The following is a 25,502-nucleotide window of genomic DNA, read 5'->3' on the forward strand; positions in this document are numbered from 1 at the left end:
CCCCCACAGAAAAGGCCCTTCCCCTGGGCGTCGCCAGTCGGCACTGCCTGGCCGACGGCACCCTGAGGAGTCCCTCCCTGTGAGAGCGCACGGGCCGGTGGGAGGCATTCGGTGGCAGTAGACGGTCCCGTAAGTAACCCGGACCTATGCCTACCTTAAACCTAGGTAGGAAAAATTAAAGGTACAAGTACAGATTAGGTGAAATCTGGCTCAAAAACAGTAATTGTGAGAGGAACCTTGGAGTCTTAGTGGACAATCACTTAAATATGAGCCAGCAGTGTGCGATGGCAGCCAAAAAAGCTAATACAATCATTGGTCGTTATAAACACAGGTGTTGTGGCTCCCGCCCCCGAACCTGCCCCATGCCTGAAAGTGCCTTGGAGCCGGGCCCGCTGCCAGAAAGTGACTCGGAGCCGGGCCTGCTGCCAGAAAGTGACTTAGACAGTGAGGGGGAAGGGCCGTCAGGACTTATCTCGGAAGCACCGGCTTCCCTGGATTAGCTCCAGGATCCAGAAGCAGGGGAGGGGCAGGTCTAGGTAGTGCTGAGTCATGGAGCCACACCCCATAGGATATAAAAGGCAGCAAGAGCTGGTGTGTCTCTTTGTATCAGGCAAATCTACGGATTGACTAGAGCTGAAGGTTGTGACTCACCAGCGTCTTGGCAGCTAACGAGGGTTCTTGGCAGACGCTGGCTCTTTTGCTGCCAGAGCTGATAAGAGCCGGCTAATTAAGCCATCGTTCGGACGGAGGCGAGGAGGACATAACAAGAGGCTTAGAATCCAAATCAAGTGAAGTGTTAGTACCACTTTATAAAGCCTTAGTAAGTGCATCAGTTTTGGTCACCACATTACAACAAAGATGTTGAAACTTTGGAAAAAGTGTAGAGGAGAGCCAATTAAGATGATCAAAGGCCTGGAGACTGAAAGATATGAAGAACGATTGCAAGAGTTGGGTATGGTCAGTCTAGAGAAAAGAAGGACTAGGGGGGGACAAGATAGCAGTATTCCAGTATTTGAGAAGTTGCCACAAAGAAGAGGGAGGTCAACTTATTTGCCAAAGCACCAGAAGGCAAGACAAGAAACAATGGATGGAAACTAATCAAAGAGAGAAGCAACCTGGAATTAAGGAGAAACTTCCTAACAATGAAAACCGGTGGAACAGCTTGCCTTCGAAAGTTGTGAATGCTTCATCACTGGAGGTTTTTAAGAAGAGACTGGGCAGCCACTTGTCCGAAACAGTATAGGATCTCCTGCTTGAGCAGGGGGTTGGACTAGAAGACCTCCAAGGTCCCTTCCAGCTCTATTCTGATTGATCGGTACCAAAGTGCAGTGGGAAACAATCCTGTGCAAGCTGACTGAAATGGTGGCAGTCCAAAGAAATTTCACTCGGTCGTTCTGTTTTTATTGTACTGAGCAGGGAACACGAAGGAATTGCTGTGCCAAATGCATTGGAAAAGCGACCTGCCGACTCACTATCTCAGCAAAACAGCGTTTGGAAGAGAGGCGCATAAAAGCTAAAGCTTTCTAGGCAGAAACGCAGGTCATTGTAACCAGACACCATATTTTTACCCAGGCACCAGGACATCATAGCGAAGAAACAAAAGACGAGATCAGGGGGTGGTGATCTAAAAGAGAAAATGTAGCATTTGTTGTTTGTCTGATGGCCAGCTGCAGGCTGTAAAATGGGTGTTGGACGATGAACTGTGCAAAAACAGAATGATTAAGTCATATTTCTAGAGGTGGTGAAACAGCCAACAATTCAGCGCATTTAGGAATTGATGTTCCCGGCCTCTGGTATGACTCAAAGCAAAGTTGCAGAATGAGATAGAAAAGTATCCCACACAATAAGGCAGCAGTTGAAGATGCTCTAAGGGAAAGTAACTGGGCAAGGAACTAGGTGTGGATTACTCCCTCTTATATTTTGCACCTTCATTTTGATGCTCTAACATTGTGATATTCCAACAAATAGCAAACTTCCAATTGAATGAGGTTCGACTGGAAACATCTGCCAGGAGTCTAGCTTCTTCATCATAGCTGAGCAGGACTTTGGACCAAAATGGACTTTTTAACAACAACAAAAAAAAAACCACGTCTGTAGCTATACAATTTGGGATGAAAACACATGAATGTTATTGGAGTAGGAATGGATTTCCAGAGGAAAAATTGCCGACTACAGGAACCAGGAGCGCCACTCAGGTGACCTTGAGGACACAGATAAGCCTCCAAGCGTTTCAATAACCCTCTAAAAGGATGCAAATTACCGGCTGCCTGCAAGGAGTATAAATCCTTCCATTCCCCACTATCTTCTAAATTCCTGCACCTGTCAGATTGAAAGGAATTACTTTGGAGCAGGGGTCTCCAACCTTGGCAACTTTAAGCCTGGAGGACTTCAACTCCCAGAATGCCCCAGCCAGCAAAGCTGGCTGGGGCATTCTGGGAATTGAAGTCCTCCAGGCTTAAAGCTGCCAAAGTTGGAGACCCCTGCTTTGGAGGGGAAAGTAATTCACAGGCAGTCCCCCAGGTAAGAACGGGTGATGATAGTTTTGCCCAAAATTGGCCCTTCTGGGTTTTTGAATATACTGTGCTCAGAGCGAACCATTTATTCACTAAACAGCCACAGTGTTTGCTTAATGACTGTGGATTCACTTTTAACATTTTCGCTTAATGACCGCCACAAAAGGCTCGTCAAATTGGTTCAGTCACTTTCCATGAGCATCGTGGCTTTACGACCACGATGGGCAGACTCCATTACGGTCCTAAGTCAAGGAGAACCAGTTAGAGCAGGTTGGACGGAGAGTGGCTGGTCCAGAACCACTCAAGGAGCTTCTGTGGTGGTTGTTGCGGTTTCAATTGCTAAGTTGTGTCTGATTCTTTGCGACTCCATGGACTGTAGCAGGCCAGGCCCCCTTGTCGTCCACTGTCTCCCAGAGTGAACCCAAATTCATGTTGATTGCATCAATGGTTACTCTCTAACCATCTCATCCTCTGGCGTCCCCCTTCTCCTTCTGCCTTCCATCTTTCCCAGCATCAGAGTCTTTTCCAGTGAGTCTTTTTTTCTCATTAGGTGGCCAAAGTACTTGAGCTTCAGATTCAGTATCTCTTCTTCCAAAGAAGAGTCTGGGTTGATTTCCTGTAAGATTTGTCTGATTCGACTTCCTTGCAGTCCAAAGCAAGGGTCTCCAACATCACCAGAGGTGGTATTCAGTTGGTTCGGACCGGTTTGGGTGAACTGGTAGCGACGACTGCGAGTGGGGTGAGGTCCTTCTCTCGCCCCGTCGTAATGCCGTCCTATTTAGCCACGTTTTTGGGGCCGGGCACATGTGCGGAAGGTGCAGAAGGTGCGCGCATGCAGCGAACCGGTGGTAAGAATATGTGAAACCCACCACTGAAGATCACACTTTGAAAGCAATGTCTGTGGTGTGTCGGGGGAACTCAAATCAGATTCTCCCTGATGTCAGTTCAACCCTTCATAGTGTTTCTCTTTCCTTTCCTATATCTTACTAATATTAGTTGATTCTTAGATATTCTGTGTCCCCCCCCCCGCCATCCCTCTTTTTGGGACATTTGACCAGTTGCATCAATTGAAAAAAAGGCAGGAAGAGAGATGAGCAGACAATCCTGAAGTGCTTAGGACACACTCTCTGCATTTCTCCCTCCCTCCCTCTCCCTTCCCCCTCCCTCTCTCTCCCTCTCTCCTCCCTCTCTCTATTTCCCCTTCTCTCTCCCTCTCTCTCTTTCTCCTTCTCCCTCCCCCCTCTCTCCTCTCCTCTCCCTCCCTCCTCTCTCTCTCTCTTCTCCTTCTCCCTCCCCTCTCTCTCTCTTCCCTCTCTCTGTTCCTCTCTCTCTCTCTCTCTTCTCCCTCCCTCTCTCCCTCCCTCTTTTCCCTCCCTCTCTCCCCTTCTCTCTCTCCCTCTCTCCCTCTCTCTTCCCCTCTCCCTCTCCCTCTCTCTCCCCTCTCCCTCTCCCTCTCTCTCCCCTTCTCTCTCTCTCTGTCTCTCTGTCTCTCTCCCCCCCCTTCTCCTCATCATGGAGGAAAATTATCTAATTCCACCATCCGTCATATGAACATCCTTGCTTAATTTAATACAATTATTCCATCAAGGAGGATAATCTCTGCAACATAATTCATTTACACAACATATTTCACAACCGTCTCTACCTCGCCGTTTCTTATTACCGTGGCTGATAATTTCACGACTGCTGATGGGATAAGAGGAAGAGAGCAAAGAAAAGAGGCGAACCGTGCTTGGGGGTGGTGTATGCCTCTCTGCTTGCCCAATGTGCGTTTTGTGTGTGTACGTAGGGGCCAAGACACAATGGATGCCTCTGGAGGCAACGCTGGGAAAGCATTTAGATTGTGCCAGTTGCCGCCGGATGTCCATTATTGAAATATTTATTGGTCCAGCATTTGGGGGATAAGCTAGTGAGTCGGCAGATAAGCCAGGGACGGCCGATATTCTTCAGCAGACAACAATGGCACAATTGTCGCTGGCCCCAGATGTGCCAGCCAAGGCAACACAATTGTGCGTTTATGAAGCAATGAAGATCTCTATGAAAGAGGAGAAAATCGGAAGGGGGGGGGGAGAGAAGTGGTCTGGAGTTTTGTTTCCAAAGTCATTGGGGGATGTTATTATCCACTTTTTTCCCACCACTACCACCCCACCCTCTGTGGCTTCTCAGATCTCTCTGGCATTGGCCGCTGTTTCTCCCCATCAAGGTCATTTAGCAGGCTTCAGGAGGAGATGGAGGGGGTTCCCAGAGGTCACGAAAAGCTGCTTTGGTTTTTGGCCAGGCCATTTCAAGCCAGCTCGTCCCAAAGGTACTTTTTCCAAGAGACCATTGGGCTTCCTTTGTTTTTCCTTGAAGACGTTTTGCTTTTCATCCAAGAAGCCGTTTCGGTTCTTCAAGAAGCCTCTTGAAAAAGCATCTTTGGGACAACAGGCTCCTCCTGTTCCTCTGCCTCACTACTGTCAATCTCTGGAGGCTCTGGAGTCTGCACCTCACTCCCCTATAGCCCTGGTCCCACCTCAGCCTCCAATGCAGAGCCCTCATCCGGGCCTTCCCCAGCCTCCAGGACTGGCCCATGTTCTTCCTCAGCCTCATCGCTGTCTGACTCCGCTGCCAACTCCGCAGGCTGCTGGCGGACCACAGCAGTATTGCAATGTTTTTTGCCTTTGTGGAGCCGAGGCAGGCGTGGCCTGCACGTGACGCATCCGGCCCATGGACCGCCAGTTTGACAAGCCTGTATTAGGACATAACAGGAAGCCTAGGATTTGACTATAGAAAAATGTTTAATTAACTCTATTTTAGGGTACAGCCTGCTATGTAAATGCAGGCCCTGAAATGTGGACTTGTGGTCAACACTTTGGGTATTGATGTATTAATAGAGTAATTTGTATGAACCTGTGAACTGAATAATAGCGTGAATGGAATAAGTCCCCCTAAAATGAGTAAAAATTAGCAGGACGGCAAAGATCAATGATTCTTGGCTTCAGTGCTTTAGAGCAGGGGTCTCCAACCTTGGCAACTTGAAGACTTGTGGACTGGCTGAGGGATTCTGGGAATTGAAGTCCACAAGTCTTCAAGTTGCCAAGGTTGGAGACCCCTGCTTTAGAGGAATAATAGAAACACGTTTCCCTCACAAAATGAAAGCTAATATCTGGGGAGGTTTCTTCATGTATACTTTATGAAACAACCCGCTATAATGAGGTGTGTTTGTATTTAACATTTATAAATCGTCCTTCTCCTGATTCAAGTGCCGTGGGCAAGATACAATGAATTTAAAACTAGGTAATAAAAATCCATTGAACGCTCTCATATTTGTGTGTGTACAGACACAGGCTCACACGTGAACATTTAGATTTCTTTTTATAAAAGCCCCCGGCAGATTTATAAAGGAGATTCTGAAAGAAGAGGTAGGTTCTCATTCTCCTTTTTTCCCCAAACTTAATAAAACGGGAGAGGATTAGCTTTGCTTCATATAACGATTTGTTGTTACCGTAGACTGGCAACGATTCAGGAGATGGTTATATAAAATAGCAGTTGAAATCCACTGGGTTATCAATAAAAAAAAAAACTGCATCATTGCACAGACAGTTTAAAAACAAACAGGAGGTCTCCACCTGATGTAGGAGAAAAACTAAAGCTGGGTGGGGGAGAGAAGTGCGTCATCAGTTTAGAATTAAAATGTTGCCAAAAATGATCCAAGTCCAACCCCTTTTGAATTCCTTTGACTCTTAAGGTAAAGGTTCCCCTCGCACATATGTTCTAGTCGTTCCGTTTTAAAGACATACTTTATTTATTTTATATTATTAATTGTTTGCTGGCTTGTTTATTTGATTCCGAATCCTGCACAGTTTCCAAATGACTCTGGTGGTTGACGTGAAAAAAAAAGTACATGAAAATAATTAAAAAGAAAAGAACAACTATGAGCAAACAAAATTCATGTTACACGAGAAAAAAATTCCATCAAGGATTCGGTCTAAATTCCAGGCCTGAGAGCAAAGACATTTTCAAAGACTTGAGGAATCTCTATAAAAAGGGTATCCCGAGGAACTCGAGATGAGTGATATTCTAGATATCCATCTGTAGCAGGGGTGAAATGTAAAATTTGTTACTACTGGTTCTGTGGGCGTGGCTTGGTGGGGGGTTATGTAACTGGGTGGGCGTGGCCAACTTTTTTTTTCTTTTAAAAGCATTTTTTCTACAACCTCTCCGGCCGAGAGGTTGTAAAAAATGCTTTTAAAAGCCTCTGATGATCAGGCAACTCAGCTGGGATCACCAGAGGAGCCTTTTAAAAGCATTTTTTCCACAAACTCTTCGGCCAAAGAGCTTGTAGAAAAAATGCTTTTAAAGGGTTCTGAATGATCCCAGCTGAGTTGCCTGATTGCCAGAACCCTTTAAAATCATTTTTTTTACAACCTCTTCGGCCGAAGAGATTGTAGAAAAAATGCTTTTAAAGGTTCTGATGATCCCAGCTGAGCTGCCTGATCGCCAGAACCGTTTAAAAGCATTTTTTTCGGCCGAGTAAGAAAAAAAGTTAAAAAAACCCACCTCTGATGATCGTGCAGCTCAGCTGGGCATGGGGGAGGCAGGGATTTTTGCTACCTGTTCTCCGAACCACCTGCCACCATCGCTACCGGATTGAACGATCTGTTCCAAACTGGGAGCATATCACCCCTGATCTGTAGGACCCAAAGACCCAAAGACCTTCTCACCACCCAGTTTAGATTCCTTCTGTTGCCACAAAAGACTCAAGCCCAAACCCCCGTGAATTCCATTGACCTTATCTAGTGCCAATTTAGCTTTGACCATTAGTTGACTAGATTTTTATGTAGAGATGGTAATAATAAACTTCTCTGTGCTGTGAACTCAACAAATGCTAAGAGTTAGTTGCACCTGACATAGCCTTCTGTTTTAAAGGTAAATTAAATCTTCCGAGGATGTTCACAGGATGTGCATTTGTCTGCACTTAGTTTCCCTTGGCTGCTCCTCGGAAAAGAAATACGTAGGAATCAACAGGTGATTAAGGCCACCTTGCCTATATTATAATAGGCCGATTGGAGTATTTTAAAAAAATGTAATTGCACAGGATGAATCATTCCTTTCAGTGCTCAAAACCACTGGAGCTCCATTAAAGGACCATTAAGAGCTCATTGAAGGCAATAGGACTGCTCTCATAATCACTCCCAAGGAATTCCGTTTCTGGAATGCCACTTTAGTACTTGCCGGGCCGAAAGAAGAGAAAAAAAGATTTCCTGTTTCTCCTCCTTTATTATGCTGGCTATTATTATGAAGCCCCAGCTGTGTCTCATGAAAGTTCTTTAATGTCATATTTAACTTTTTTTTAAAAAATCCCTCCTTTTCCGTGAGGGTTATAGCACGGTTGATTCGGCATTAAGATTAGATTTACGTCATGACGTTGTTACCAAAGGCTGAGGGTAATGTGATATCTAACAAGTAGGATAAAACTGATTGGCTCCAAAGCTGACTTGCTAGACATGATTGACAGAAAGCAGAATCATTGTTTTATTTGAATTCAATGTTTATTTCTGACGTTTAGGAATTGTAGCGTCTCAATCAAAGCGGTTGTAGGAGAAGGAGTAATGGCCAAACCCAGGGGGTGGTGTTAAAAGAGGAATCAGCCTAAATTCCCTACGTTGTCACATTCAATTCAACCCAACCTCCCTTGAATTCCATCTAACTCCAAGCATGTGTAACCTTTAATTGAGAAGATTCCTGTGCGTAGACTTTTTAGCAATACAGATATTCCACGATACACAAGCATTCGTTTATGGACCGTTCAAAGTTACAACGGTACCGAAAAAGAGGTGACTTATGACCAGTTTTCACACTTACAACCATTGCAGCATCTTGATGGTCAATGGATCAGAGTTTGGCAGCTTGGCAACCCGCAAGTGTTTTACGAAGGTTGCACCTGCCTGAGGTCCTGGGATTGTCGATTGCAGCTTTCTTAGGGAGCTTCCAACAAGCGAAGTTTAATGGGGGAAGCCAGATTTGCTTAATGACCTCATGGTTCACTTAACAACTTTGGTGACTTGCTTAATGACTGTGGCAAAAAAAAAAAGTCCCAAAATGGGAACGGCGAGCCCAACAACTGTCTCGTTTGGCGGTGGAAATTTGGGGCTCATGATTTGTGATCATAAATTGAGGATTACCTGTAAATTTGTTTAATTTGACCTTTGTTTGTGAACCTGTTTTGTTTTTTTGTTGTACCTAAGAGTAGTGTACAAAATCAACTGACTTAAAGTCATATTTTTGCACTTTTTTTAAAAAAAATATATGACGCCCACCTCATTCTGCAAACTCTGATTCAATCCCCAAAGACATCTGGGAAACAATATGTGTCTTTAATATAACATATTCTCCCCATCTATTCCTGATCCATTCCATCAGGAAAGAGTCCCAACATCCTTACCAAATTGTTCCTTCTATTGTATTCTTAGTAGAAGGAAACTCTCTTCTGACCCGGCTCCCAAACATGACAAACCCTCTGTAGTTAAACAAATGTTCCCTTTATTAGGACCGCCAGAAGCCCTGCAAAAAGTCTCTCTCACACACACAGCAGGCTAAGAAGTCTGTTCGGCAGCGAGATGAATAGTTGTCTGCCACACCTATTCATCTCCGCCCCCTGCCTTTTGTGCCCAGAGTTAGGGTGGAGCTTTACTAACAGCGGTGGCTCTTCTGTCCCAAGGATCAGCCCATAGATTTCCACTGCTCTCCTCTCCTCTGCCTTCTGTGCATTTGCACGTCAGGCATTGGACCCAGCTGTTCCTCCTCTTCCTCATCAGCCACCTCCAGAGCAAATAATGAAAAGAACATATTTTAATATAAACATGTGTATTAATACTAGAATGATATACATTTTGATGAAAGCAAAGAATATGAATAGTTATTTTGTATGTTTAAATAATATTGTGATTAGCATTAGAATAGTATATTGAAACATTAAATAATGAAACAATGAAGGATGGTATTTTAATATAAATAGATTCGAAGAGTGAAATATGGGAAATATGAATAAGAACTAAGTATTAAAAATGGGGAAATTAGAGATTGAATAATGGTATTATTGAATATGTTTAAATAATATTATGGTTTGCAGTGGAATAATAAAGTGAAATAATGAGTAATAAAATGATGAAAGAACATTTTTTAATATAAACAGGTGTATTAATAGTGGAATCATATACATTGGATGAATGTAAAGAATATGAATAGAATTAATTTTTATGTTTAAATAATATTGTGATTGGTATTAGAATTGCATATTTAAATATTGAACAATGAAGCACTGAAGGATAGTATTGTAATATAAAGGGAACGTCTTTTAATACAATGGTGACATGAATAAAAGTTAGAATAAAGACAGAAATAAGAGAAAGGGGGAATATTAGTATATACATTTTTCTGAGATAAAATAAGTGCAATGATAAAAGGGGGGTTTAGAAACTGAACAGCGGTAGTATTACGTGCTGTATGTTTAAACAATATGAAATAATGAAAGATTATAATTTGATATAAATGTTTATTACTACTGGAAATATATAAGCTGGATGAATGTGATAACTATGATTAATAATATTATTTTATTTGTACTAAAATGTTTGGCACCCAGGTGTTACACTGTTCACACATTGATAAATTGGTGAAATCCAAAAAATTTTACTACCGGTTCTGTGGGCGTGGCTTAGTGGATGTAGTGTGGCTTAGTGGGTGTGGCAGGGGAAGGCTCCTGCAAAATCTCCATTCCCACCCCAATCCAGGGGAAGGATACTGCAAAATCCCCATTCCCATCCCACTCTGGGGCCAACCAGAGGTGGTATTTGCCGGTTCTCCGAACTACTCAAAATTTCCGCTCCTGGTTCTCCAGAATCTGTCAGAACCTGCTGGATTTCACCCCTGCATTGATATGTATGTGTAATATAAAATAAAAAACTTGATAATTAAAAAGAAATGGACACCTAGATTGGTCAGGAGAAAATTTTTAATCTTTTGCCTGGAAGCACCCATCTGTTGGCAGCTGGAGGCCTGTTGGGTCAGAAGTACAGGTAGTTCTCGACTTACAACTACAACTGAGCCCGAAATTGATGTTGCTAAGCAAGACAGTTATTCAGATATTCGGTCATAAGTTACATTTTTTCAGTGCCATTGTAATTTCGAACAGTCACTAAATGGAGTGTTGTAAGTCAAGGAGTACCTGAAGTTACAGAAAGTAGGAAGTATGGAAAGTAGAATATGTACAATTTGGAGAAATTGGTCTCAAATATTAAGGGAGGGGGCGGGGAGAGGAACTCAGTTTACAAAGCTAGATTTAGGGATATTGAGTTATCTTTTATTTCATTCTATTTCTTTCATCCATCAAGTGGCCTTTCTTTACCTCAGGTATTATTACGGGAACTTTCCTTCTGATGAATGGTTTATGAACAGCCCCATGTGTATTTTAAACAAAGATGTCAAAAGCTCAACCTTTCTTATGTTTTTTTCTCTAATTGTGAATGATTGATATTGTTTCTTATTTCATACTGAGAATTCTCCTTGGATTTTTTTTTTGATGTAAAGACATTTGGAAATTTAAAAAAGAAGAAGAAGAAGACTTCACATTCCCCACAATATACTACTTATGCCAGTGTAACTAGATGGTTCTCTGTGATATTAATAAAGGAGAATATTTGAACCTTAGGGTTGAAATGGGGGTAGTGGTCCTTGGTGCTCTCTGCAAGGTTAGGGTTCAAAAATTTTAGCAAGGGATTGTTCTGTCTCCTTCCCCACTTCGGATTAACGAGCTGGCCTTCAACCAGTGGATTCACAGCTCCTATCAGTCCTGGCAGAGAAATCGCAGCTTGCTGCCAAAGTTCAAACAAATGACTCACGTAGCAAGACTTTCAGCTCTTTTTGAAATGGTTCAGCTAAACTTTTGCTTCCCGTGAAGTGAGAGCAGTCCCAAAGCTCCTTATATATCCTGTGGGGTGGGGCTTTGATGACGCCGCCTCTCTAATATGATTATTGTCAGCTGGGTTGTCAGCTGGGTCTGAAAGCGTAGCCTGAGGAAGGGAGGAATCAGGGGATGACGGCCTCATTATGTCCTCCGACTGGTCTGGTTTTGGCTCCTGGAGCCGAGCCAAAGGAATCGGTGCTCCCGAGGTAAGCCTTACCGGTCCTTCCCCCTCACTCTCGGAGTCACTGTCGGGCATGGGGCCAGGTTCGGGGGCTGGAGTCACAACAGGGATTCTCTGCCCAGTTGCTGAGTGGGCGTGGTCATGGTGGGCGTGGCCTAGTCATCCTCCTGCACTACAGCAGGGAAGGGGGCATTTTTGCTTCCCTCAAGCCTCCGGGAAGGCGAAAACGACCTCCCCAGCTCTGAAGGCCGGAAATGGGCCCATTTCCAGCCTTCCCGAACTTCTGGTAGGCCCGTTTGTCACCCTCCCCAAACCTCCATGCGCACCCTGCGCTTACCTGCATCCAAAACAGGCAGCATGGGGACTCCGGGGAGGGGAGGGGTGGGGTGGGCAGGCCCAGCCAGGAGTGGGATTTGGGGGTGTTCTCCGAACTGCATAGAATTTTAGCTAGAGGTTCTCCTGAACCCCTGTGAACCCCCAGCAGCCCCACCCCTGGCTCTCTGGGCTTGGTTGTTTTCTTGAAGACGTTTCATTACCCAACTAGGTAACATCATCAGTGCTAGTGATGATTGTCTTTGAGTCAGTGTTTTCTCATGGTTGCTGAGACAGTACTAGACCGATTCATCAGGTTTCCGCTCACATATTTTAACATTTTATTTTTTTATAACCCAACCTTTTCGAGCTTTAGGACAACAAAATACAGGTAGCCCTTGACTTATACCGGTTCATTTAGTGACATTCAAAGTTGCAACGGCACTGGAAAAAGTGACTTAGCACTGTTTTGCACACTTATGACCGTTGCAGTCAGACTGCGGCAAAAAAGGTTGTAAAATGGGGCAAAACTCACTTCGCAACTGTTTCACTTAGTACCTTCAGCCAGGGGTGAAATGCTCCCGGTTTGGACCAGATCGCCTGATCCAGTAGCGATGGCAGCCAGTGGTTCAGAGAACCGGTAGCAAAAATCCCACCTGTCCCCGCCCCAGCTGAGCTGCGTGATCATCAGAGGTTTGGGGTTTTTTTACTTTTAAAAGCATTTTTTCTTCCGCCAAAAAAATTCTTTTAAAAGTAAAAAAAAAAAAAGGCTCTGATCATCGTGCAGCTCAGCTGGGATCATCAGAACCCTTTAAAAGCATTTTTTCTACAACCTCTTCGGCTGAAGAGGTTGTAGAAAAAATGTTTTTAAAAGGTTCTGGTGATCAGGCAACTCAGCTAGGATCGTCAGAACCCTTTAAAAGCGTTTTTCCGTCTGGCGATCCCTGCTGAGTTGCCTGATACCAGGAAGTGGTATCTACCTAATTATTATAAACCCCCCATCCTAACAAAGCAACACTAATGTATTTTGCAGTAATTGTGTCCCCTCCCCTGCCTATAGTTTGGGAAGATCCTGCTTCACAGATGAGATCGTTAGCTTTTGATATATGCAACAGAGCAAGCTGTAGAAACACTGAAATTCAGCAAATATAGACAACACCAACTTTAATGTGCATTCAGAATCTTCTCACCCTAATAATCAAGATTGGTGCTGGCTTATATTATGCTCCTTTATTTTGACAAGCACACAGGCATGCTGGCTCTGAGGTTATATCGCCCCAAATAAATAAACAGAAGCCGGGACCTTGTAAAAGCCTAGTGAAGACACTGCCTTATTTATGTATTTATTGGTTAATATTCCAAACCGCCACAATCAAAAAAGACTCACATAATTAATTGTCAACTCTCTCCCTCTATAGCAAAGAGGGGTTAAGAGCAACAGTTGACGATGCTTCCAAAGTGGCAACAATTCATCTTCCCAAACCCTTTTCATAGAAATGTAGATAACTGACAGAAAACAAAACAAAACCCGAAGACCTTGGGATCCATCAAGTCTGTCCTTTGAGTTGCTTTGGGGTTTTGTTTTGTTTTTTAATTCATGTATTATTTGTTTTTTTAATTGTTCTTTTTATACGTTATTTATTTCTCTCTCTTTTTCCTCTCACAAATGCAGCTACTTACACATACCGTTGTCCGGCTCCATTTGTTGTTGTTGTTGTTGTTGTTGTCTAATCAGAAATTCCTCCCTGCTCGTACAAAAGGTCATGAATTGCGCAGAAATGGACAAATTAACGCTGAGTTTAAAAGATAAAGAGGCATCGATATTTTACAATGTGTGGGAACAATGGTATAACTGGATAGAACGGAGATAGATTAAGGATAGACAGTTATTAAGTATAAGTAATAGATAAAATAAGAATGTAAATACGCACAATTTAATTCTTGTAAATAATGCACAAATTAGTGTCATAAGAAAAACACCACAAATAGCCGTTGTTGAATGATATAATTTTTTATATTTTTAATGTAATAAAAGTTTAATAAAGTGTATTAAAAAAAAAAGAAAGAAATTCCTCCCTGCACCTGAAATGCATCTGCTTTATATCTTTAAACAGTTCTGAGTCTTTTGCTTCCCTTCCCGTTGCCCCTGATTTGAAGTTGGGATTGAGTTTAGTTCAAGACAGGAGCCAAAAGAAATAGCAGAATTTGAATCCACATGGGAGGCAGGTGATTAATAGGGCCGCGGTGTCGCTCAGGCTGTAAGAAGCCTGTTATTAAAACACAGCTGCCTGCAATTACTGCAGGTTCTAGTCCCACCAAGTCCAAGGTTGACTCAGCCTTCCATCCTTTATAAGGTAGGTAAAATGAGGACCCAGATTGTTGGGGGGGCAATAAGTTGACTTTGTAAATATACAAATAGAATGAGACTATTGCCTTACACACTGTAAGCTGCCCTGAGTCTTCGGAGAAGGGCGGGATATAAATGTAAACCAAAAAAAAATAATAGAGGTGACAAATAACGATCTTCAACTTAAAAGAAATTTCTCATATACGATACAAGTAGTCCTCGACTACTAAACAGTCTCTTAGCAACTGTTTGGAATTATGATGGATGACATCCCCAACCCCCACAAAAAAGATACTTACAACCCATTTTCGAAGTTCCAAAATCTGCCCTCCCACAGTCACCTTACTGGATTTTGGCATTCAGAAAGAGTCTCATATTTATACCCATTTGTAACACCCTATGCCAGGGGTCGGCAACCTTAAACACTCAAAGAGCCACTTGGACCCATTTCCTACAGAAAAAAAAAACACATCGGGAGCCACAAAACTTGGGTGGGCGTGGGCAGCTCAATGTCACTCACTCCCACCCAGTCACATGACCACCTAGCCACGCCCACCCAGCCACAAAACTATGTCTCTCTGCTCCCGTCTCCCCGTCTCCCCTCTCTCTCCCCTCTGTGTCTCTCTCCCTCTGTATCTCTCCCTCTCTTCCCCTCTCTCACCCACTCTCTGTATCACTCTGTATCTCTCTCTCTCTCTGTGTGTGTGTGAGTGTGTGTGTGTCTCCCCCCTCCCTTCGGGTGACCGTCCTCCTCCTCCCCCCCCTCCTCTTATAACTCCCTGGCCAGCTGTGGCTGAACTGGGAGAGTTCACACGCGCAGGGAGACTCCAACCTGAAGCGGCAGGAAACGAAGGCTGCCTTATGTGCAAATGTGGCATGAAGGTAGGTCCAAGGCAGCTTCACTCCTGCACTCTTGGTGACCCCCTTCCCCTTCCTCCTCTCAGGACGTCCGGGGCCAGCTGTGGCTGAGCCAGGAGCGTGCGCATGTGCGGGGAGACCTTCCTCAGATGAGCGCCAAAGCTCAGAAAAGACGCATCCGGGGCAGGCAGCGGCTCGCTTAAGGAGGATCTGTCTGCACGTGCGCACACTCCCAGCTCAGCCAGAGCAAGCCAGGGGGTTACGAGAGGAAGAGGTGGGGGAGCGCAGGAGCGAAGTTGCCCTGTATCTACCTTCACGCCACATTTGTGCGTAAGGCAGCCTTCACTTCCTGCCACTTCGGGCTGGAGTCCAAAAAAGAAATAAGAGGGGTGGGGCGAACCAGTGATGGGACAGGGAGCTGCGGAAGAAGGCCCAAAAAGCCACTTGTGGCTCCAGAGCCACAGATTGCCGACCCAGCCCCGTGATTACATTTTTGCTGGAAGCCAGGATTTTTTGTCTAGATTCCGGCAAAAAAATGGCCCATAGTAAAGAATGGGTTCGCTTAACAATCACATGTTCACTTAACAACCTCTGTGCACATTTCAACTGCAGCGTTTGCCATACCCTAAATAAATAGATAAATAAACCACAGCGTTCATGTAATAACCGCTGCAAAATAGTTTGTAAAATTGGGTCTGCTCACATCGTGACCTATTTACAGCTCTCACGACTTACGACCATAAATGCAGGGTTTAGTTGTGGTTGTAACTCGAGGACTACATTTAGGTGTGCACATAAGTACACATGGGGCTGCATGGTGCCTATGGCACTGGGTTTCTTGGCTGGAAAGTCAGCAGCCAAGGTTTGAGACCTGAGCTCCATGCGACCGGGTGAGCTCCCGTCCTCACCCCAGCAACTGCCAACTTAGCAGTTTGAAAGCATGCAAGTGCAAGTAGATAAATAGGTACCACTTGGTGGGAAAGTAACAGTGCTCTGTGATGTCATGCTGGTAACATGACCTAAGAAATGTCTTCCGACAGTGCTGGCTCAATGGCCTTGAAACAGAGATGAGCACCACCCCTATAGTCATCATCAACTATTAGAATAAAATCTGCAGAGAATCCTTTATCTTACTTTTATAAACACACACTGGGATATATCCACCTGTTAGGTGTAGGAAAAAATGATGCAAGGTGCAGAGGTTCTCAGAGCCTAGAGAGCAAAAACGTGCAGAAGATTAAGCATATTAAGCATATTAAAGACAATTCTGTCAGAGTATATCCATCAACTGGAATAGGACAGAGTAACAAAGTCAGCCAATTGGGAGCTGAGACACACATGCCCAGGGCATGTCTTAGTCTGCAGCTTCTGAGTCTGCTCAGAGCTAAAGTGAAACTAGTCTCTCTGCTGTATTCTGTGTGTGAACTTGTCTGCTGATCTGAGCTGAAATGAAACTGTTCTCAACTGTTGGTATTGTATATGTATGTATATATACAGCTGCGATCACACATTGCTCCCAGAAGCACGAAGCTGAAGCCTGAAGATGAAGAATGAGACTTCGTCGAAACGTCGCCAAGACACTTCCAATTTTACGCGGGAGAAAACCCGAATAACCAAAGACCTACATATATATATTCTTGTATATAAAGAAGTTTATTTATTTATTTATTTATTTTGTCACAACAGTATATATAAGCATAAGCACGAAATAACTATACTATATATAAGCATATATATATATATATAAGCATAAGTATGTAATAACTATATTAATTGGATATAATAAAAGGAAACAATAGGACAGAAACGGTAGGCATGCTTGTGCTCTTATGCACGCCCCTTACAGACCTCTTAGGAATGGGGTGAGGTCAATAGTAGATAGTTTTTGGTTAAAGTTTTGGGGATTTTGGGAAGAAACCATAGAGTCAGGTAGTGTGTTCCAAGTATTTACAACTCTGTTACTGCAATCAAGATTGGAGCAGTTAACATTAAGTTTAAATCTATTGTGTGCTCGTGTATTGTTGCAATTGAAGCTGAAGTACTCTTCAACAGGAAGGACATTCTAATAGATGATTCTATGAGTTAAACTCAGGTCATGTCAAAGGCGGCGGAGTTCTAAGTTTTCTAAACCCAGGATTTCAAGTCTGGTGGCACAAAATATTTTGTTGTATTCAGAGGAGTGGAGAACTCTTCTTGTAAAATATTTCTGGACACGTTCAATTGTATTGATGTCTGAAATGTGGTATGAATACGAGCTGTATTCAAGAATTGGTCTAGCAAATGTTTTATATGCTCTGGTTAGTAGTGTAGTGTTTCTGGAGAAGAAGCTACGCAAGATTAGGTTTACAACTCTTAAAGCCTTTTTTGCGATGTAGTTGAATCCAGCTGATTAAGTTATCTGTGTGTGCTTCTGGATTTGATTTTTGCAAGAAACAATTCTGTGTGTGCTTCTGGATTTGATTTTTGCAAGAAACAAATTCTCCTTCCCAGCTACTTTCAAACTAAAGTTCTTTCCCTTCTCCCAACTTTGGATTTTTACAGAAACTGGATTGCAAAGGGACAGACCAAACCATGCTTCATTTAGAGCAGGGGTCTCCAACCTTGGCAACTTTATGACTTGTGGACTTCAACTCCCACAATTCTGAGAGTTGAAGTCCACAAGTCATAAAGTTGCCAAGGTTGGAGACCTCTGATTTAAAGGGACGAAAGAATCTCATGAATACAGAGAGTGGAATTAAGTCTGACATCCAAGCTGACCAGAGCTGCCATTAGTAGTGGCCGAATCAACAACTGTACAGCGCGACTTATGGCTTGGTCTTCTTATTTCCATTTTAGGACGATGTGGCCCAGCCGTTGAATCTCTCAGCCAAACCCAAGACAAACGACAGCAAGTCCCCCTCGTCACCTACTTCTCCTCACATGCCATCATTGAGAATAAACAGCGGGTGCAGCTCGTTGAAATCTTCGGTGCCAGCAACGTTAGCTAGTCCATCAGCCAGAGTCAACACAATAGGTAAGAAGATCTATTTTGATTGACGTTCATAGCCTCTGGGCCTCTTAAGCTGCTATGCCTTCTGTCCCATATCCTGTGATTGGATCACAAATATTTGAGCCCATCTAGTCTCCCACAAAATGGCCCTCAGAGGGCCAGTAGCCCCTGATCCCCGTGGCTTGCACGAATGAATGGGAAGACCCACCTGGATCTTCCACACCCACAGCCCTCTAAGCGGCTTCGTCATTTCCTAGATACCATTTTCTCCTTTCCGACTTCCTAGCCTTTCTCCTCCCCCACCTCCTCGCATTTGGAATCCTTGCCATTTTCATCCTCCCCCTTTCACTGAAATGCAGATTTTGAAAGGCTGCTCTACCTGTAATGAGTGATAATGTAATTGGATAATAGCTGTGAGGATGACTGGAGTTGTAAAGGTCACTCTTGTAAGGAGAATTAATGTATGATACCATTAATAAACCACGGGGAAACTGTGGACCAAAAGATAACATACTTAAGTTATTGTTAATGACATAGACTTCATCACCATATATCTTTATAAGACAGATATAGGAAGAGACTTTTTGGGGTTACGTAGAATGGATCACGATGCGTCTTGTCTCGGATAATGGACCCTGCACACTTCCTACCCCTTTGTACTCTGACACTTCCTCCTTATTGTTAACTACTTTGGGATGATGGTTAACAGCTGATGATGGAAAGTCTGATTCTTTGCCTGCTGCTCTTGATCAATACTGGCTACCTGTAGGTGCAGGTAGTCCTTGACTTACGACCACAAATGAGCTCAGAATTCCTATGGCTGAATGAAGACAGTTCTAAAGCGAATTTTGCCCCATTTTTACGACCTTCCTTGCCATCGTTGTTCAGCGAATCGCTACAGCTGTTCAGTTAGTAACGTCGTCGTTACGTGAATCTGGTTTCTCTCCGTTGACTTTGCTTGACAGAAGATCACAAAAGAGGATCACATGACCCCGGGGACATTGCAACCCTCATGAATACGAGCCGGTTGGCCAGATTTTGATCACATGACCAGGGGGATGCCGCAACGGTTGCAAGTCACGTTTTTCAGTGATGTTTCGTAACTTTGAATAGTTGTGGAATGAACTGTTGTAAATCAAGGACTTCCTGTGCTCCATGGATACAGGAAGTATCCATGCTTGGGCTAGAAAAGCAAATCTAGAAGCAACAGGAACAACAATTCTAAGAGCACCACAGAAGCTGTTTTTGCATGACACGCATAACATGCTAAGTTTGATCGACAGTGGTTAGTCATATTTATATGCGTGTGCGTCTCTCTTTTTGCATAGTGTATTTATTTGTGTGTGTGTGTGTGTGTGTGTGTGTGTGGTTTTCTATCAATGCAGAAAATGGGTTATTGCAATCACTAGGTTAAGCATTCTTTGAATGCAACCAGAATATCTGATGCTGATGAGAAAACAGACCAGGGTTATCCGTATGCCTCGGCTTTCCCTGAACTATTAGTAAATTGATCTTGGATAGGCAGCTCATCAAATAGAAGATAGGGTCTGAATAGAATAGAATAGAATAGAATAGAATAGAATAGAATTTTTATTGGCCAAGTGTGATTGGACACACAAGGAATTTGTCTTGGTGCATACGCTCTCAGTGTACATAAAAGAAAAGATACCTTCATCAAGGTACAACATTTACAACACAATTGATGGTCAATATATCAATATAAATCATAAGGATTGCCAGCAACAAGTTATAGTCATACAGTCATAAGTGGAAAGAGATTGGTGATGGGAACTATGAGAAGATTAATAGTAGTGCAGATTCAGTAAATAGTTTGACAGTGTTGATGGAATTATTTGTTTAGCAGAGTGATGGCCTTCGGGGAAAAACTGTTCTTGTGTCTAGTTGTTCTGGTGTGCAGTGCTCTATAGCGTCGTTTTGAGGGTAGGAGTTGAAACAGTTTATGTCCAGGATGCGAGGGGTCTGTAAATATTTTCACGGCCCTCTTCTTGATTCGTGCAGTATACAGGTCCTCAATGGAAGGCAGGTTGGTAGCAATTATTTTTTCTGCAGTTCTAATTATCCTCTGAAGTCTGTGTTTTTCTTGTTGGGTTGCAGAACCGAACCAGACAGTTATAGAGGTGCAAATGACAGACTCAATAATTCCTCTGTAGAACTGAATCAGCAGCTCCTTGGGCAGTTTGAGCTTACTGAGTTGGCGCAGAAAGAACATTCTTTGCTGTCCTTTTTTAATGATGTTTTTGATGTTAGCTGTCCATTTTAGATCTTGCGATATGATAGAACCTAGAAATTTGAAGGTTTCTACTGTTGATACTGTGTTGTCTAGTATTGTGAGAGGTGGAAGTATGGAAGAGTTTCTCCTAAAGTCTACCACCATTTCTACGGTTTTGAGTGTGTTCAGTTCCAGATTGACAGAATAGATGACTTTGGGCCAATCACCAGGAGACAGTGAGTTCTAGTTCCACCTTAGGCATGAAAGCTAGCTGCATGATGTTGGGCCAGTCACTAACTCTCAGCCTGGCCAACATCACATGGTAGGTGTGTGTGTGTGTGTGTGTGTGTGTGTGTGTGTGTGTGTGTGTGTGTGTGTAGAGGTAAAGGTTCCCCTGGCACATATGTGCTAGTCGTTCCCGACTCTAGAGGGCCGTGTTCATCTTTGTTTCAAAGCCGAAGAGGCAGCGCTGTCCGAAGATGTCTCTGTGGTCATATGACTGGCATGACTAAATGCCGAAGGCGCATGGAACGCTGTTACCTTCCCACCAAAGGTGGTCCCTATTTTTTCTACTTGCATTTTTTACGTGCTTTCGAACTGCTAGGTTGGCAGAAGTTGGGACAAGTAACAGGAACTCACCCCATTATGTGGCACTAGGGATTCGAACCGCTGAACTGCCGACCTTTTGAATGACAAGCTCAGCGTCTTCGCCACTTGAGCCACTGTGTGTGTGTGTATGTGTATATGCCTCCTTGAGTTACTAACAAAGGTAGGGTAAAAATCTAATACATAATAAATAAAATAAGTACACTTTTTTCATGCGCTGCAGAGATTTTTCAGTCCCTGGAGACTAATGAAGAAAGCAGACCTATATGAATCTGCTCATCCTTGGTCTATTTATTTATTTTGGGAAATTTATATCGCCGCCTATTCGCACATGGCATCTAAGTAGAATGTACATAAGAACAGAAAACTAGCTTCCCAGGGAACAGGCTAAACTAGCGCATTGCAACCCAAAGGTTTCATTTTGCACTGTTGTCAACATAAGGGTAAGCCTGCAAAGAGAGTAGGATTGCCTGCTTTATCTGCAGATCCCAGGCCAAGCTATGATCTTACGTCTCATTCCTCCTAAGGCATGAAAAGATCTCTAAACGGCTTCCTTTTCCTGCAGAAATCGGGAAGTTCTCCCCAATCCTCGGTTTCAGTTTTCTAAAGCAAGCTGGAACTGCCAACTCCGTTTCTTCCAAAAACGATTTGAAAAAAAAAAAAGCATTTTAGGGGAAAGATTAAAAAAAAACAAAAACCACCACACTCCTGCACACCCGGTGGCAGCGATCCAAAGATTCTAGCGGGGTTAGTCTGAACCAATCTAACACCAGTTTCTCTCCCCCCCCCTCCTCTCCTCCCTGCCAGGTTTCAGAGCGGTGTGCGAGGAGTCCGTGTTGCGCATTCTTTGGCAAGCGGCGCATCAGATAGAAGGCCCAGCAATACAACCAGGATGTGTAATCTGACATGATTAGACAAGGCTCTTTAGGAACAGAACATTCATAATTGAGACAAAAGAAAAGAGTATTAATAACACTTCCCTAACACGGCAGTTAGCCATTTTATATTTCCTTTCTTTAATCTTGGTGTTTTTCAACAAATCATAGGATTTAATAGCATGTTTTGGCAGATTAGAGGATTTATAGCCCAGATGTTTTTTGTTCTAAAAATGGATTAGGGCGTAAAGTTTGCTGGAATCTATAAAACATGTTGAGGCAAGCCGGTCATTTTCCCTGTGATTAGAGGCAGCCTTCTGTCTCGCAGCCCCACCATCTGTTACAATTCACCAATGGATCTGGTTAGATTTAGCCTCATGTCACAAACAGAAGCTTCTTTTCCGGTCAATTTCATATTACAGTTTTTCAGGGCTTTAAAAAGGAGGGTTTTTTTATAAAAAAAAAAATAGAGAGAGAGAGAGAGAGAGAAAAGTAAGGAAGGAAGGAAGAAGCAGCTCCGGTTTTAAAAGGATAAAAAGAAAAAAGAAAAAGAGGAGATTGCGACAGGCAATCTTAACTTCCAAATGCACGTCGCACATAAGCAGATCCTGGAGGGCGAGGTTTTTCATCCCCAGCGCACACAAGCAGAACTGCGCGTATCTAACGGATATAATCGAGGGGATGAACTCCCCAAGGGATAGATTTGAAACAAAAGAGCATTTGAATCGAAGCTTGTAACATGTGGAAAGCGAAGCGTTTCGGCTCTGACGAAGGCTTTAACTCAGCACGTGGGGCCTTGTGGGTACGGGTGTGGGGGGAGGGGGGGGAGGGAGAAAAAGGTGTGAGCGTACAGGTGTGAATTGCATTAAATGAACACTATACCAAGCCTTAGCAGGCTGTGGATCGAGTTTTAAACTCTCTTGGCTCCTTGAATTAACTGACGCGCAGGTGGCGTGGGGCTGAGGGCTGCTCTTCACTGTGTTTGTGCCCGCGTGTGGATTAATATATGAGAGGATGACATTCAGTTCTGATAGTTTGATTGCTCCTCTAATAGCTGAGAATCACCACTTTATTAATGTCTGAGAAGATTCTCAGTCATCCAGGTCATGGTTGTCCCAAAGGTGCTTTTTTTCAAAAGGCAATTGGGCTTTTCTGCATTTTTTCTCTTGAAGACTTTTTGCTTCTCATCCAAGAAGCTTCTTCAGTTCTGACTGAATGGTGAAGGACGGAAGGATTTATATTCCTTGCAGTCATCTGGACGTTAGCACTCTTTCTGAGAGCTGTCGAGGCCACTTGGAGGTTTTTCTGGGTCCTTAGGATCATCTGAATAGTGGAAATGGGTGTGGAAACTTTTTGGAACTGCTGCAAAGACTGTGTTGTAAACAGGAGATCGGTGGTGTTGTATCCTTCCTCCTCTGTCCACCATTCAGTCAGAACTGAATCAGGCTGAATCCCACCATTGAAACCACCCCACATCAGAGGTGGGTTTCAGCAGGTTTTGACCAGTTCTGGAGAACCGGTAGCGGAAATTTTGAGTAGTAAAAATTCTGACTGTCCCCATCTATTCTCTGCCTCCCGAGTCCCAGCTGATCAGGAGGAAATGGGGATTTTGCAGTATCCTTCCCCTGGAGTGGGGTGGGAATGGAGATTTTACAGTATCCTTCCTCTGCCACGCCCACCAAGCCACGCCCATCAAGCCAGGTCCACAGAACTGGTTGTAAAACTTTTTGAAATCCACCACTGCCCCATATCATGGCATTCATCCGATGGCACTAGGCCAAATTAGAATAGAATAGAATAGAATTTTTATTGGCCAAGTGTGATTGGACACACAAGGAATTTGTCTTGGTGCATATGCTCTCAGTGTACATAAAAGAAAAGATACCTTCATCAAGGTACAACATTTACAACACAAATGATGGTCAATATATCAATATAAATCGTAAGGATTGCCAGCAACAAAGTTACAGTCATACAGTCATAAGTGGAAAGATTGGTGATGGGAACGATGAGAAGATTAATAGTAGTGCAGATTTAGTAAATAGTTTGACAGTGTTGAGGGAATTATTTGTTTAGCAGAGTGATGGCCTTTGGGAAAAAACTGTCCTTGTGTCTAGTTGTTCTGGTGTGCAGTGCTCTATAGCGTCGTTTTGAGGGTAGGAGTTTATGTCCTGGATGTGAGGGATCTGTAAATAGCAATAGTGCCTTAAACTGGATTTTTTTTTGATTTTTTTTGAAACAGTTTTTTTTTTAATTTGAATTTATATCCCGCCCTTCTCCGAAGACTCAGGGCGGCTTACACTGTGTTAAGCAATAGTCTTCATCCATTTGTATATTTATATACAAAGTCAACTTATTGCCCCCCAACAATCTGGGTCCTCATTTTATCTACCTTATAAAGGATGGAAGGCTGAGTCAACCTTGCGCCTGGTGGGACTTGAACCTGCAGTAATTGCAAGCAGCTGCTGTTAATAACAGACTGTCTTACCAGTCTGAGCCACAGAGGCCCCTTTTATGTCCAGGATGTGAGGGATCTGTAAATATTTTCACGGCCCTCTTCTTGATTCGTGCAGTATACAGGTCCTCAATGGAATGCAGGTTGGCAGCAATTATTTTTTCTGCAGTTCTAATTATCCTCTGAAGTCTGTGTCTTTCTTGTTGGGTTGCAGAACCAAACCAGAAAGTTATGGAGGTGCAGATGACAGACCCAATAATTCCTCTGTAGAACTGGATCAGCAGGTCCTTGGGCAGTTTGAGCTTACTGAGTTGGCGCAGAAAGAACATTCTTTGTTGTCCCTTTTTGATGATGTTTTTGATGTTAGCTGTCCGTTTTAGATCTTGCGATATGATAGAACCTAGAAATTTAAAGGTTTCTACTGTTGATACTGTGTTGTCTAATATTGTGAGAGGTGGAAGTATGGAAGGGTTTCTCCTAAAGTCTACCACCATTTCTATGGTTTTGAGTGTGTTCAGTTCCAGATTGTTTTGGTTGCCCCACAAGGCTAGAGGACTGAGAAAGAAGGCAAGCTGCCCCCTATATTCTTGATTTTCTGTTTTCCTGGTCTGTGACCATAATAAAGATTGATTGAAAACCTGGACTTTCTGACCTGCCTCATCCTTGCCCTTCATGGAAACGTATTCTTCAATTGCTCATTAGACCTCCAGGTTAATACGAGAAAGGCTTACATTTTTTACTACAGGCCCAAGTTTTGTGTGCTGTAATTCCTGCTTTAAAAAAAAACTGTTTACTTGGCTGCAGGCAGACTTGCCTTGACAATGCTCCAAAGGATAAAATGGAGCATGAATCAATAAATAGATGAGTGGGATTAAGGTCATTTAATCCAGCATAAAGTTTGGAAAAGTAGCCAAGCAAATCCTTCTATGATTTGAAGTGATGAACACGGCTTGTTTTCAAGGATGCAGAAGTTAAGTTATTTAGTGGGGGGTGGGGTTGTGGGAAAACAAAGCGTCAGGGCAAACTAGACAAGGAATGCTTGCTAAATCATAGTTTTAGTGTGGTTTGCTGAATCAACCGTGAGTGGATTCGCACAACTTCCTAAATCATAAACAGATTATACTGCAGCCTGGCCCAATTTGGGGATCCAGCCATATACACACAAACACAGCTAAAGATAAGTCTAGCTTTA

The 25,502-nt window shown here is 43.3% G+C and overlaps 1 protein-coding gene across 3 annotated transcripts in view; it reads left to right on the forward strand.

Moving 5' to 3' along the window:
* SOX5 (SRY-box transcription factor 5) overlaps nucleotides 1-25,502 on the forward strand; it is a 623,404-nt gene that overhangs the window by 502,585 nt on the left and 95,317 nt on the right. For all 3 annotated transcript variants that reach the window (XM_058191770.1, XM_058191771.1, XM_058191772.1), the window contains exon 10: nucleotides 17,991-18,168. In XM_058191770.1, the coding sequence (XP_058047753.1) occupies nucleotides 17,991-18,168 (178 nt within the window). The remainder of the gene's footprint in view (nucleotides 1-17,990; nucleotides 18,169-25,502) is intronic.

Source organism: Ahaetulla prasina, chromosome 7, assembly GCF_028640845.1.
Source record: "Ahaetulla prasina isolate Xishuangbanna chromosome 7, ASM2864084v1, whole genome shotgun sequence".
NCBI classification, from domain to species: Eukaryota; Metazoa; Chordata; class Lepidosauria; order Squamata; family Colubridae; genus Ahaetulla; species Ahaetulla prasina.